This window comes from Hemicordylus capensis, chromosome 2, assembly GCF_027244095.1.
Source record: "Hemicordylus capensis ecotype Gifberg chromosome 2, rHemCap1.1.pri, whole genome shotgun sequence".
In the NCBI taxonomy this organism is placed as follows: Eukaryota; Metazoa; Chordata; class Lepidosauria; order Squamata; family Cordylidae; genus Hemicordylus; species Hemicordylus capensis.
Genome location: NC_069658.1, coordinates 141,769,410 through 141,784,059, shown reverse-complemented (window position 1 = coordinate 141,784,059; position 14,650 = coordinate 141,769,410). Strand labels below are relative to the sequence as shown.

Here is a 14,650-nt window from a genome sequence, read left to right as displayed (position 1 = left end):
AATTTAGAGCACCCCTCCCAGAACTTGAACGAAGGAGACAAGGTGTAGTGGGATAATTGAAAAGATGCTCCAATCCAGAGTAGCCACAGAAGTCTGCAGAGCAGGGAGCAGTTCAGTGGCACATTCCTCGGGCCACACGAGGTCTCTTGGAGCCCCGCCGCCCAGGACAGCATTGGAAGCGGCACTGGCGATGACCACTAAAAAGCCGCCCACTCCATCCGTTTCAACAGCATCTGTGACAGCCTCCATAGAGCCGCAGTACGCTACCGGGTCCCCGTCCAGTAGGGTTATCTTCCTCACAAGCTCCAATGGCAGGACAGAAACAGTGTTTCCCTTCTTTCCCTGTTTCTCTCCTTCATTTCTGTGTGTGTGTGTGTGTGTGTGTGTGTGTGTGTGTGTTTGTGTGTGTGTTCTAAACTGGGGTTTTCCCTGTGTTTCTGCTTGGGCTCACTGTGTCTCTCCTTTGCAACTGCCCCCCCAGTAGCAAAGGAGGGACAGACAGGGAGGGACAAACTAGACATTTCTCGCTCTTGATGTTTCCTTCTGCTTATCGCTATTGGCAACTGGCTGAATGAAGGTGGCTTTTTTCCTGGAGAGAGAGAGAGAGCATTACTATAATAAACCCAGCCCCAGATAATTTGATGGGCACCATTTCAGAAGTCACCATTAATTTGAAGCAATTCAAGCTGAACTTGTGTCACTGCCACAGCATTTCTATGGGTCCTTCTTGATTTTTACTCACATTGCCACAGGCTAAGCCAAATATATAAGAGCTGGCCCAGGCCTCCACTAGCTGCCTGCTGCCATATATTAAATGTTTGCTTACAGTGCAGGTCTGGAGGGAGTTTTCCCTCTCTCTTTGGTGCTTCCATGTGTTTCAGTGCCACCAGTGTGCATGGTGCTTTATTGAGTAAAGTAAGTTGCGCCATTGAGTCATGTAAATTATTTTGCAAACTATCTGAAGACCTTTTTATTAGGGGTATTAAAATTCACATCTGTCCCAAGCAGCTTACAATCTACATTTAGCAAGGAGGAGGGGTTAGACACAAGACTAATACAGGATGAATGTGAGCCCATGAATTATATGTAGTTGGGATGATGTTCTTCCATTGGGAGATGAGGTCCAAGAGTCTCAGGGGCTTCATGGAAGATGTGGACTTTTGAGCTTGAGACTGAAGGCTGAGAAGGCTGACATTAAGAAAATGTATTTCGAGAGCAACTTGTAGGCGTAAGGGGGCAGCAAGAAAGAATGGACAGAAGTGTTTATGAAAGTTGGAGGAGACTGCTTACACTTCTCTTTCTCTGTGGGTTGGGGGCAATACTGAAGATGGAGCCAGTATTATATCAGCGCTTATCAAGATATGTGCTTGTAAATATAAAAATGAATCCTTAGTTTCTGTTTCTGGCAATCTCTTGCAAAGTTTATCTTAAGCTGCAGAGCTAATCCTGTGTCGGTTTATCCCAAAATACAGCAAAATGGCAATTCAGGCGTCATCAGATTCGCCTTGCTTTGGTTATAATTCTAAGCATTAGTTACTTTTAACCCAGCATATTGCAAAGCCCAATTCTGTGGATGTTTACTCCATAAATATGGAATTTACTCACTACCTCCTTTCTCCTTGTAGCTGTAGTTGGGATATGTGCAATTATTAAAGTTCGTCATTGATACTCTTGTATTAGTTGGTTCTGCTGTTGTTTACACCTTGCAATTGTAGTTGGGATAGTTGGCAGAGACATGGAGCCAGGAGAAGGCAGCGAGGGGCCCATTTTAAAATCTCGTCTCCGGCCCCACCTCAACCTTGGTACGCCCCTGATTGGGCTGCTATCAGCTGTATTGCTTTTCAGCTTAACTGGCAGCTGGGGCCTTGCTGGGGCCTAAACCAAACTTCCTCCTTCTCAGTGGAAATGCCTCTGAAAGACAGGATGCTTCAGGCATAACACAATTGTTCGAATTTATAGAAAGATTTTCAGAAATCTAGGATTTTCATACCTAAATTTCAAAACAGATGACACAAGAATATATTGAGGAGAAGGAGTAGCACAGCATTTTTGAAAACCAGGCATCACTGAAAAATCTCCACAAGACTTCAGGTTTACTATTTGTAAACTTTCAGTTTGGCTTACTAAAGTTCTGAGTGCTTGCAGATCCCACTAACATTCGTTCTGTGCTTTAGACTTATAAGTATGAAAACACTGATCTTAGTCTATATTTATTAATAGTTACAAAGAGTCAGTGTGATTTGATGGCTATAGAGTTGAATATGGAAATATAAGGCTTAGGATCCAAGTCTAACTAAACCATGGAAGTTGTTGAGTAGCCCTGAGGAAGTCACTATCACTTTTAGTTTCTCCCAGTAATGCTTTTCTCAAAGAACTATTGTGAAAATGCATAAAATAAGGTCAAAGGGCATTTGACACAGCAATGATAATATTGTTTTGAAAATACCAATTAGGCAGAGCTTGATGCAACTCTGGCTACCCTAAAAGCTAAACAAAAAAAGCTGAAACAAGTGGAAGAACAAATACAGGAACTAGAAGAACAATATGAAAAAAGTTTGGATGAAAAAGAGAGCCTTGGTAAGTGGCTATTGTAGTTCCTAACAATAACTCTATCTATCTATCTATCTATCTATCTCTATAAGGCATACCCATCACTAATCCCATGTGTGGCAGCTCTCGCAAGAGTTTGTGAGCGAGCTGCTGGCAGGGAGTGAGGAAAGCGCCGATGCCGGCTGACAGGCTTACGGAAGATGGGAAGATGGCAGGGGGATGGCATGGGAAGATGGCAGGGGGAGAAAACGGTGGCAACGGGTGAAGAAATAGGCAGTGGCAGCAGGTGGGTGGGTGAGTGGGCAAGAAAATGGTGGTGGGCGGGGAGGGAATGATAACGGCGGTGGCGGGCGGGAAGGAGGGGGGAGAACTAGAGGCGCAAATGCTCTGCACCCTGCCCAGCTAGTTTAGAATAATTCTTCGGATGTATATATTCATGATATGGTGAACAAAATCCCAACGCTTCCATGTAGTCTGTAGAACTAATAACAGATGTCCTGTACTTACTCAGAGGCTTTCTTGTGGTGAGTGTAGCGACATAAAGGTCATGCACATGACCAAATATGCTGCTAGGCAGGAAAGCTGGCAGGGAGACAGGCTCTTACCTGCCTTCCTGCACATGATCCAAGTGACCCATAAGGTTCTGCCACTTGTGCGGCACATGAGCTGCACCGCTGTGAGTGGCAGGGCAGGCAGCTGGAGAAGGAAGTCCTCCAAGCATGGTGCACTGAGGAATCCTCCCTCAACCAGGCACTCTTGCCACCCAGCAATATGTGTGCACAGGCTGCCTGCAGCCCACACACACACACACACGACCCCGAACCTGTGGTTGGTGTGCTCGCACCCTTAAACCCAGGTTAAAGCCTGGGGTAAATTTCTGTGCTTAGGGCAGAGGCAGCGCTGGGATTGGGGCTGATCCCAATGCTTCACATGGGCAGCCAAACCCAGATTGGGCTGTCCTGACCAAGCCTGGGCTTGGCTGCCCGTGTGAATAGCCTCATGGTATACCAACATCTTTTTATGATCTCACCCTTATAAGATGGTAATGAGAAAAAGAAAACGTCTCTTGCTTGGAACCTAGCATGTAACAAGCAGAAGAGAGCTAAAATCCTGTCCAAGGCCTTTGTTAATAAGGGACTGCCTAGTGGTGTTACTAGCAATTAGACTAGTAAAAAGAAGATCCTCTGATCTGCAAATACATTTCGTGTACACCGGACATGCTTGTGATTCTACAGTTTCTTCATGCTTATAAAGTCTGTCATTCTCGAGTCCATTCATTTGGGGCATCATTTTCCTACATGCTTTGGGAACTCAAGATTCGAGGCTTAAATTGATCAACAGAACTCTGAATAAATTAATGGCTGATGTGAGAGGGCATCTGATGGAGTGATTTTGCTCTGGCCTTTATATTATCCCTTTCTACCCATATGTGTTTCCTGAGGAAGCTCAGGCTTGAGCAATATATTTCACTTTGCAGATGAAGACAGAAACCCAGGAACAGGAGAGTTTGTAAGAAACTAGTTTGAGTGTTGACAACAAAGAGTTCATGTATCATAATCTGGTTTTCTTAGTTTAAACCCACCGAGAAAGGCGTTTATGTGATTCATATCTAACTCTGACCATGCAAGCCTTTTAACAAAAAAGGCATCAATGATAGTTTGCAAAAAAATGAATTTTTCTATTGTTTGTCTAAAAACAATGGCCAGACTCCAGTAATATTATATCTGTTTAGCAAGGACCATGGCACTGACTCAAGCTCGTCTTACACGAGCCGGAAAACTTACCGCAGCATTAGGAGATGAACAGGTCCGGTGGGAAGAGAGCATTTTGAATTTTGAAGCAGAGATTTCAAACATCATTGGAAATGTGTTCATAGCTGCAGCTTGTGTAGCCTATTATGGAGCTTTTACAGCACTCTATAGACAGCTGGTGAGTAAAACAAACAAATGTTTCTTTCCTCCTACCATGATTTTATGGTTATGTCGTGATTTGATTCCACTGTAAAAATGTGTATTTCACTGAAGCACGTATACATTTTATGATAAAACCTAACCCCAACAAATTAATAGCAATCTTGTTACATTTGGAAAACTGGGATTACTGCACAATAGGCCCTTTGCATAATTTCCCCCCCTCTTCTTCACTGCCAGTAGTTAGAGTTCCTTGCAGAATAGTTTTTTGTATTTTATTTATTAAAAATACTTGTATTTTTACCAGAAGGGACCCCAAGGCGGCTTACAAGATAATGTAAAAACAATATATTATCAATAAAATAAACACGATACGCAAAAAAACAAAGTCTGAAACACACAAAATACATCAATTATGGAATCAAAATTTGTGGACATCATTTCCTATTCTGTTACAGACATATTTTTCACATTTCAGGCACTATCTATAATATTTAAATATTTTGTAATAATAAGGCCTTATAGCAGATGTTCTCTTGCCAGTGGGAATAGACAGTATCAACAAAATTTGCTTATGACTACAGTAATTGGAAAAGTGGTAACATGCCTGATTGCATTGCCCTTGCAATTGCCCTCTGTGATGTCATAGTAGCTCAGCCTTTTTTCTGTAGGGTGTTCGGATTTCACATTTCGTTATTGAGCTTAGCCTATTGATGCACATAAAACCTCAGACAGTTGGGTTTTGATCAATTAATCTTTCTTCTTGTATACTAGTGATCCCCAAACTGTGATGTGTAATGTTCCCTTCCTAGGACCTAGACAATTGTAAGTACTCACAATCAAGAAGAAGAAGAAGAAGGTCTTGCTGCAGTAACAATTTTTTGTTTTACTCCTACTTTACATGGAATTGAGAAAGGCTGGTCTAGAGAAAACTATAAGAAACCTGCAGCAAAAGCCCCCAAGCACCCTTGAGAGTACACAAAACACAGTTTTGGGAACCACCATAATATACTATAGCAAAACTAATCCTTTGTTCTTTTTCTTCATCTCAGTTAATAGACTGCTGGATCAAACAATGTCAGAATCTAGAGATTCCTATTAGTTCTGACTTCAGTCTTATAAATATTTTGGGAGACCCCTATGAAATTCGTCAGTGGAACACTGATGGATTACCACGTGACTACATATCCACGGAAAATGGCATTCTTGTTACTCGAGGGCGACGCTGGCCACTCATGATTGATCCCCAAGACCAGGTAAATACTCACTTCAAAGAATGCAGCTTGATTCTTATTTTTAATAGTTACTCAGAGCATGCATGTTTTGTATTTTTACAGTCTGCAGAGTCACATTGGCAACATAGGAAGAGCCCTGCTGGATCAGGCCAAAGGTCCTTCTGGATAGTTCAGCAGGCAAGTGCTATTGCCTTCAAGCCCTACTTGTAGGCTTCCTGAAGGCATCTGGTTAGCTGCCTAAATCAGCTAACCAGATGCCTTCAGGAAGTCTACAAGCAGGGCTTGAAGGCAATAGCACTTGCCTGCTGTTGCTTTTCATCAAATGTATTCAGTGACATACTGTCTTTGAACAAAAGGTTTCTATCATAACTAATAATGATTAGTTTGTCTAATTTCCTTTTAAAGGCACCTAAGCTGGTAGCCATCACCACATCTTGTTCCTCAGATTTTGCATTGTGAGAAGTAGTACTTCCTTTTATCTGTCCTGGATCTGTTGCCAATCTGTTTTATTTTGACAGGTTCTAGTGCTATGAGAGAGGGAGAAACACTCTGCCCACTTTCTCCTCACCATGCAAAATTTTACAAACTTCTATCATGTCTGTCTGTCAGCTGGCTCCCCCCCCCCCGCGCTAAACTAAAGTACCCCAAATGCTTTAGCCTTTGCTTGTAAGGAAGGAGCCTCCGGATCATTTTGGCTGCCCTTTCCAGCCCCTTTTCTAGCTCTATGATATCCTTTATAAGAAAGAGCAATCAGAATGGCACACAGTATTCCAAATGTGGACACACCATAGATTTTAGACAAGGGCATTACAATACTGGACATTTTTGTTTTCAAGCCCTTTCTTTATAATCTCTAGCATAGGATTTTCCTTTTTTCACAGCTGCTGCACACCAAGTTGGATGTTTTCATTGAGCTATCACCAGGGCTTCATTCTTGATTAACCACTGCCAGTTCATTCCGCTTCATTCCTGGTTAACCACTGCCAGTTCAGATCACATATATGAAGTTTGGATGGAGCCAGCGTGGTGTAGTGGTGGACTAGGACCGGGGAGACCTGAGTTCAAATCCCCATTCAGCCATGAGACTAGCTGGGTGACTCTGGGCCAGTCACTTCTCTCTCAGCCTAACCTACTTCACAGGGTTGTTGTGAGGAGAAACCTAAGTATGTAGTACACCACTCTGGGCTCCTTGGAGGAAGAGCAGGATATTAAATGTAAATAAGAAGAAGAAGAAGAAGATTGACAAAATGATTTTAGAAAATTGCAAGAGAAGAAAAACCAATCTAAGTGTTGCATAGATTGACTACAAGAAAGCCTTCGATTCATTGCCTCACACATGGATACTAAAATGTTTAGAAACAACTGGTGTCAGCAAAAACATTCAGATATTTATTAAAAAAGCAATGAGCATGTGGAGTACAAGTTAACAATCAATGGCGAGACGCTTGGACAGGTTAACATTAGAAGAGGCATTTTCCAAGGGGACTCACTATCCCCTCTGTTGTTTGTAATCACCATGACCCCACTTTCACAAATACTAAACAAAACAGGCCTCGGATACCAAACATCTAAAACATCAAGTAAAAACAACCATCTGCTGTACATGGACGATCTCAAGTTGTATGGAAAGTCCCAGTCAGGAATCAAATCACTGCTAAACACTGTCCGTATATTCAGTAGCAATATAGCAATGGAGTTTGGACTAGACAAGTGTGCTGCATTAATAATGAACAGAGGGAAAATAAGAAAAACAGAAGGAATAGAACTGCCCAATGGAAGCAAGATCAAGAACCTAGAAGAGAAAGAACCTTACAAATACTTGGGCATTCTCCAGGTTGATAACATCGCACACACTGAAGTTAAAAGAAAAATGGGAAGAGAATACATCAGGAGAGTTAGAAAAATCCTCAATCCAAACTCAATGGCGGGAACACCATACAAGCCATAAACACCTGGGCTATACCTGTTATCAGATACAGTGCAGGAATAATAGACTGGACCCAGGCAGAGCTAGAGACACTAGATCGCAAGACCAGGAAAATCATGACCATCAATCATGCTCTGCACCCCCGCAGTGATGTAGATAGGCTATACCTCCCTCGCAGCTCAGGTGGAAGAGGAATGCTGCAAGTCCATCAAACAGTAGATGAGGAGAAAAGAGGCCTTGAAGAATATATCAAGGGCAGTGAAGAAGATGCACTTAAAATGGTCAAGAACGAGAAACTATTCAACACCAATGAAACAAAGCAGGCCTACAAGAAAGAACAAGTCAAGAACCAAGCAGAAAAATGGAAAAATAAGCCCCTGCATGGTCAATATTTGCACAATATAAGTGGAAAATCAGACATCACCAAGACCTGGCAATGGCTTAAGAATGGCAACTTGAAGAAAGAAACAGAGAGTTTAATACTGGCTGCACAAGAACAGGTACTAAGAACACATGCAATAAGAGCAAAAGTAGAAAAATCCACCACAAACAGCAAGTGCCGCCTTTGTAAAGAAGCAGATGAAACCGTGGACCACCTAATCAGCTGTTGTAAAAAGATCGCACAGACTGACTACAAACAAAGGCATGACAAAGTAGCAGGGATGATACACTGGAACATCTGCCAAAAATACAAGCTACCTGTAGCCAAGAATTGGTGGGACCATCAAATTGAAAAAGTGGTAGAAAATGAAGATGTAAAAATATTATGGGACTTCTGACTACAAACAGACAAACATCTGCCACACAATACACCAGATATAACTGTAGTCGAGAAGAAAGAAAAACAAGTGAATATAATCGACATAGCAATACCAGGGGATAGCAGAATAGAAGAAAAAGAAATGGAAAAAATCACCAAATACAAAGATCTACAAATTGAAATTGAAAGGCTGTGGCAGAAAAAGACCAAAATAATCCCAGTGGTAATTGGCGCCCTGGGTGCAGTTCCAAAAGACCTTGAAGAGCACCTCAACACCATAGGGGCCACAGAAATCACCATCAGCCAATTACAAAAAGCAGCTTTACTGGGAACAGCCTAAATTCTGCGACGATATCTATAACAATTGACAATAAAATTCTGGCATCCCAGGTCCTTGGGAAGGACTCGATGTCTGGATAAAACAAACCAGTCAATAACACCTGTCTGACTGTGTAAACAAGAAATAATAATAATATATATGCATTGAACCTCATATATATGCATTGACCCTAATTTTCCATTTTGTTGCCCATTCACACAGTTTAGATACATCTGAAGCTCTTCATAGACTGCTTGACTTTCCTCAGCTTCCTAAACAATTGGTGTTAACTGCAAACTTGGCTATGTAATTAGCCAAGCTAATTAGCCAAGCTGAGTCAGCATAGCGTAGTGGTTAGCGTGTTGGACTAGGACCAGGAAGACCCGAGATCAAATCCCCATTGAACCATGAAACTCACTGCGGGACTCTGGGTCAGTCATGTATCTCTCAGCCTAACCTACCTCACAGGGTTGTTGTGAGGATAAAAGTAAGCATGTATACTGTTCTGAGCTCCTCAGAGGAAGAGCGGGATATACATGTAATGAACACATAAAAAGAAAATAAATAATTCAAAATGAAAACCTGAGTGGACTAAAGATGGAGACCTTTCCCAAGCTCACTTTGGGTTAACTCAGAACTGACCCTGAGATCTTCCAGGAAAAACCCAGAATGTCTCAGATAACTCTTCCAAGTCTATCTGAGGCTTGGGGTGGGGGGAATGCCTTCCTCCATCCTTGCCAGCCCTTGCTGCCCAAAAGCCTTCTCTGCCAGCTCCCCGCCCCTACAAACATCTCCTTCCTCTCCTTCTCTTTCCTTACTTGTCAAGCAGTAGCAGTCCACAAGACAACAGCTTCTTCCATGATCACCTCTTCTTTGCACCTCAGCACACTGATACCCAGCATGTCAGGGTAGGAGAAGAGGGGAGGGAGCAGACAAACATCCTCTCACCATTTGCTGCTGCTCTCTGTGCACCCACTGCTTGGCAACCCAGTAATTATAGAGGAGGTGTGTTGAGGGTGAGGGGCTGGCAGGGTGGGCTTTTGGGGATGGTAAGGATTGGGGCAATGGGGAGAGGGATGTTGGGAATTCTTGGAGTGTGGTCTGAAGTAGAGAACAATTTGGGAGCTCTAAAAGCTCCCCTCTTATTTGAGATGTGCTTTTATACTACTAGGAGAAAGTGTGTTCCAGGATCTGTGAGTTAACATCTACAACGTCATTTTGATTTTATTTGGCCTTGTTTATTCCCCAAATCATTATATTTTTCAATTATGAGCTCCTACAGGACAGTAGTATTAACATGAGGGGTGGGTGTGGCTGTGAGGATAGAGAATGATATAGATAAATTAAATAAGTAGTCATGATGGTTGTACTCCAACTCAAGGTTCAGAGGCATCTGAATACTTGTTGTTAGAAAGCAATAGCAGGAGGGGCTGTTGCCTTCATGTTCTGCCAGTGCACTTCCCAGAGACATCTGATTGGCCACTGAGGAGAACAGGATGATAAGCATTTGATCAATCCTTCGGGACTGTTCTTATGTTCAAGGTGATAATGATAATCTCTGCCTCTGAATATTCAGTTATTGCCTTCACAGGTCAAGTGGTCTAAGATAGTTTATGCTAAACATAATTTTACCTAAACATTAGCCTTAATTGTGCTAATTATTTTTAAATCTACCAGTACCTTTCAAGTGCATGACATTTGTCTGTCATTGCCGTATACAGTATATACAGTAGACTGAGATCTAGGAGTCCTTTATCGTGCAACTGGAAGGCAGTTCTGCTTGCACAAGCTTTTCCCTTTCCCCATTACTTTTAGGTTAGGTGATGTCTTGATTTCACGACCATTGGTCATAACGAAACAGCATCACAATAAATAAAACAACCAAGTACTGAATCTACGTAGAGATAAAACAGAGTTAAAATAATTACAGATTACAATATTTATCAGCCAATGTCATCACACTGCCAAGAGAATGTTTTTTCAATAATCTCCATTAGTGCTGATACCTTGCTTCTGCTGCAGTCTCCCATGCCACATTCCACACCATCTTCAGGAGTGGCTTTTTGAAGGGTACAGGGAGCAATGTCCAAGGGGTAGCAGCAGAAGGCAGGAAAGCCCTGTTACATGATCGGAGTTCCACTGACACTTTTCTGGACCCAACTGTTTGTATTTTCTAATTCACTTATGGTATCCCATGGCACTGCTGTAAAGTAATATTATCTGGCATTTGTCAGATAATTTGTAGCAATAAGTAACATGGATGTTACTATTTGTCATTGAAATAGCAGATGCATTTTCACATCAAAAGAATAGGGAAAGTATTGGTATGTGCTCATATATCACTCATAGAAGCATGGAAAAAATTAAGTAAGCTGTGAAGTTTGCACTGTCTACTAGGATTTGCCTTTTTATGATGAAACATTTTAATTACCATTTCAGTAATTAAACCATTCTAGTAAGTATCAATGTTTGACACTTATCATCATGCTTAATTATAATTTCCTTCAATATGCAGGCAAACCGTTGGATAAGAAACAAAGAAACAAAAAGTGGTTTAAGGATAATTAAGCTTACTGACTCTGGTTTCCTGCGTACTTTGGAGAATGCCATTCGTCTAGGGTTGCCTGTCCTTCTCGAAGAGGTTTGATGCTTTTGTATTAAAAATGTTTTAACCTTCTGTTTCTCATTCTCTCATTTAGTGCTGTTAGTCTGTGAATCATGTCTCTGGTTGCCTTCCCAGAGCCCCATATGTGCAACTGCTCCATTTTTTCTTCTATGAAAAAGAAAGCACTTGGCATGTATAATGTTCCTGACACAGATGTATAATTTTTCTGTTCCCATATATAGTTATGGGAAGCCCATGTGAATGTGGGGCAGTGGACCATGATGAATGTCTTTAACAGATTTAAAAGACAGCAGCTGGCATCCTGACTAACGCAGTGAGACGCAATGGGAGCTGCATCCTCAGAACAGGATGCTTTTAACACAGCCAGGGGCTTTGCTAGTACTGCTGTGCCCATCTATACGAGGTGGTGGTGGAGGAGGAGGGAAAGAATTTCAGCTATCTTTCTTCTCTGCCTGCAGAAGCCCCAGTACCTTCCAAAAATATGTCATTGAGAACATAGGCACAGGGCACTTTCTGAAGATTGCCAAAACCCGCTCTCGCTTCAATCCCATGGGCACAGTGGCAGTAGGAAAGTTCTGCGCAGCATGGATGTATCTTCCGGGCGCATTCACCCTGCCATAGTCAGAATGTCAGCCTGACTAACTACTGTAATACTGTTTTATACTGAGCCTGGTTTGCTTTGGCTGCTTTTGGTTCTTACTGCTAGAAAAGAAAGCCAATCCAGTGGATCGGTAACTGGTTGAAGGACAGGAAACAGAGAGTAGGAATAAATGGACAGTTTTCACAATGGAGTTGGGTAGGAAGTGGGGTCCCCCAGGGACTGGGACTGGGACCAGTGCTCTTTTATGTGGCATGTTTTAATGATACTTATTAGTGTCTGTCTCTTTTGCTTCTGTCTAGAAATTAGTATATATTAAAAGTTGTACACAAGTGATGTAGCCTATGAGCACAGACGGAGTATATTTCTTTCCTTTAAGCCTTAGGCCTCCACTTAATGGTTAATGGCTTACTCAAAGTAGTCTCCTTGAAATTAAAAGGACATTAAGCATTCCTTAACATTTTCTTTTAATTTCAGTAGCATAACTTTGAGTAATGTTCCTCATTATGTCAGTTGCTATCTGTTTCTTGCTATATATTCTATAAAGTAGGTGAGGATGGATTTTTGTCATTTTTGTTTTAAATATACTAACAGATCTTATGCCCTGTGAGATGCTTTGGCTAATGTCAGATTCTTTGAGAATCATCTGTGTGCTGGGTGGGGTTCTGGTGGGTTTACCTCACAGGATTTTTACAGTGTTTTATACTCACATTTTTAAAAGGACTTTTCCATCATTCTCCTCTCCCCCAGACCACTTTTCAAGGATTGTTTAACTGTGCCCTCATTATATGGAAGCAAGTCCCACTGACTTTAATGGAGTTACTTCCTTCTAGGTGTGCACATAGAATTGCAGGTTCTTTTATCAAAATGCTGCTGGAAAAGGCAGGTGTACTCCAGCCCATCATCCTCTCTCTCACAGTGCTCAGCTTCATGCTTCCAGAAAGCTCCAAAGAAGTGCAGCAAGGAAATCCCAGAAACGATTCCCACCCAGTGCCAACAAACTATTATTGTGGCCTAGACTGCTCTTGAAAGTGGAAGTTCTACATGAGAGCCAAACCACCTGTGAATATGGAGGCTTCGTTTCTTAAGTATGGCTATGTTAAACTTCCATATTCATTGGCAATTTGGCTTTGATGTTGAACTCCGATGCTCAAGAGCAGTCTACATCAGAATGATGGTTTCTTTGTGCTGGGTGGGACTGGTTTTTAGGATTACCTTGAGGTTCTTCCTTCGGAACTTCCTAGCCTGGGGTCTTTGGTCCCAATCCTATACATGTTTACTCAGAAGTAAGCCCCAGAGAAAGGGCTACCCCTTTTTATGCTTTGCTGAGGGGGCTGGGGAAAGGGTGGGGATCTTGCCTAGGATCTCAGCTGGTCCTATGTGTATTTACTCAGAAGTAAGCTCCAGTGGAATCAATGGACTTACTTTCTAGTAACTTATTCCAAGCTTTGCTGAGGGTCTCTGCTTCCCCCCTTTGTGGGGGTAGGAGAAAGGGGGCAGAGGGAGAAATCAAATGTCCATGAAAGGAAAGGGAGGTGGAGGAATGGTTGTTTAACTATACAAGTGCAAGAGTGCTCATAAACTGTTCTTATCAGACAGCTATGTTCAGAACCAGAAGGTCACTCACTAGAAACTGCTAGGATTTGCCCCTCCCAACTTTGGTTTCAGAATTCTCAGTGGGCAGACTCAGTTATGCTCTTAGCTAACTTTCCCTTCATTATTTTCCCTGTTATTATGGGGTTTTCAAAAAGTAATTACTCAAAAATCAATAGATTGATGTTTTACAAACCAGCAAAAGGCAACACTCCCATATAGACCTGATTTTGGGGGGGAATTCTAAAAAGACATCAAACATTTTAAAAATATACATTATCTGTGGTTTAAAAAAAATCTCACCAAAACTTTGAAACTTCTTTTTAGGCATTATTATTATTATTATTATTATTATTATTATTATATCCCGCTCTTCCTCCAAGGAGCCCAGAGCGGTGTACTGCATACTTGAGTTTCTCTTTCACAACAACCCTGTGAAGCAGGTTAGGCTGAGAGAGAAGTGACTGGCCCAGTCTCACCCAGCTAGTTTCATGGCTGAATGGGGATTTGAACTCAGGTCTCCCCGGTCCTAGTCCAGCACTCTAACCACTACACCACGCTGGCTCTTATTAAAAACTCTCATTAAAAACTTAAACCGCTGTGTATCAGCCATTTTACAATGGATTTGCACCAAATTTGGAGTTGTGGTATCTCTTGCCCTCTACTTGATATGTGCAGAGGGATTTCAGAGGGGTTGGGTGGTAAAAACGTTTGACTTTATAAGCAATACAATGTTTAGGGTTTATAATGGCAGAATGTTGAAAACACTCTCCATCTGAACTATACTGGCACAACTTTGCCAGTATAATTCTAAGTACATGTCATCTAATCTATTTAAATGTAAGTAAAGTTGAAGTTGAAATTGTACTATTAATATGATCTTTGTTTAAGGAATTTGGAAGGACTTGGGCATACATTAGTAAGTGGGTTGCTAGGCAATGAGTCTGGTTGCCTCTGGGCCACAGCAGGAGGAAAACATGTAAGGGATAATGGGCTAGTTGTGATGTTTATTGCTGGAGAAACTGATTGTATAATATTATTATCACTGGAGATAACTCCAGGACCCTTCAAGTTTTTTAAACTTATATGCCATGCTTTGAGCAATATCCTTCCCATGTTTTTAAGCCCCCAC

At 41.8% G+C, this 14,650-nt stretch overlaps 1 protein-coding gene across 8 annotated transcripts in view; it reads left to right on the top strand.

Moving 5' to 3' along the window:
- DNAH6 (dynein axonemal heavy chain 6) overlaps positions 1–14,650 on the top strand; it is a 353,767-nt gene that overhangs the window by 229,675 nt on the left and 109,442 nt on the right. For all 8 annotated transcript variants that reach the window (XR_008315406.1, XR_008315407.1, XM_053291993.1 and 5 more), the window contains 4 exons: positions 2,454–2,577; positions 4,283–4,479; positions 5,513–5,716; positions 11,217–11,342. Coding sequence is in view for 6 of the 8 variants with exons in the window: in XM_053291993.1 (XP_053147968.1) it covers positions 2,454–2,577; positions 4,283–4,479; positions 5,513–5,716; positions 11,217–11,342 (651 nt within the window). In the remaining 2 variants the exon portion in view is untranslated. The remainder of the gene's footprint in view (positions 1–2,453; positions 2,578–4,282; positions 4,480–5,512; positions 5,717–11,216; positions 11,343–14,650) is intronic.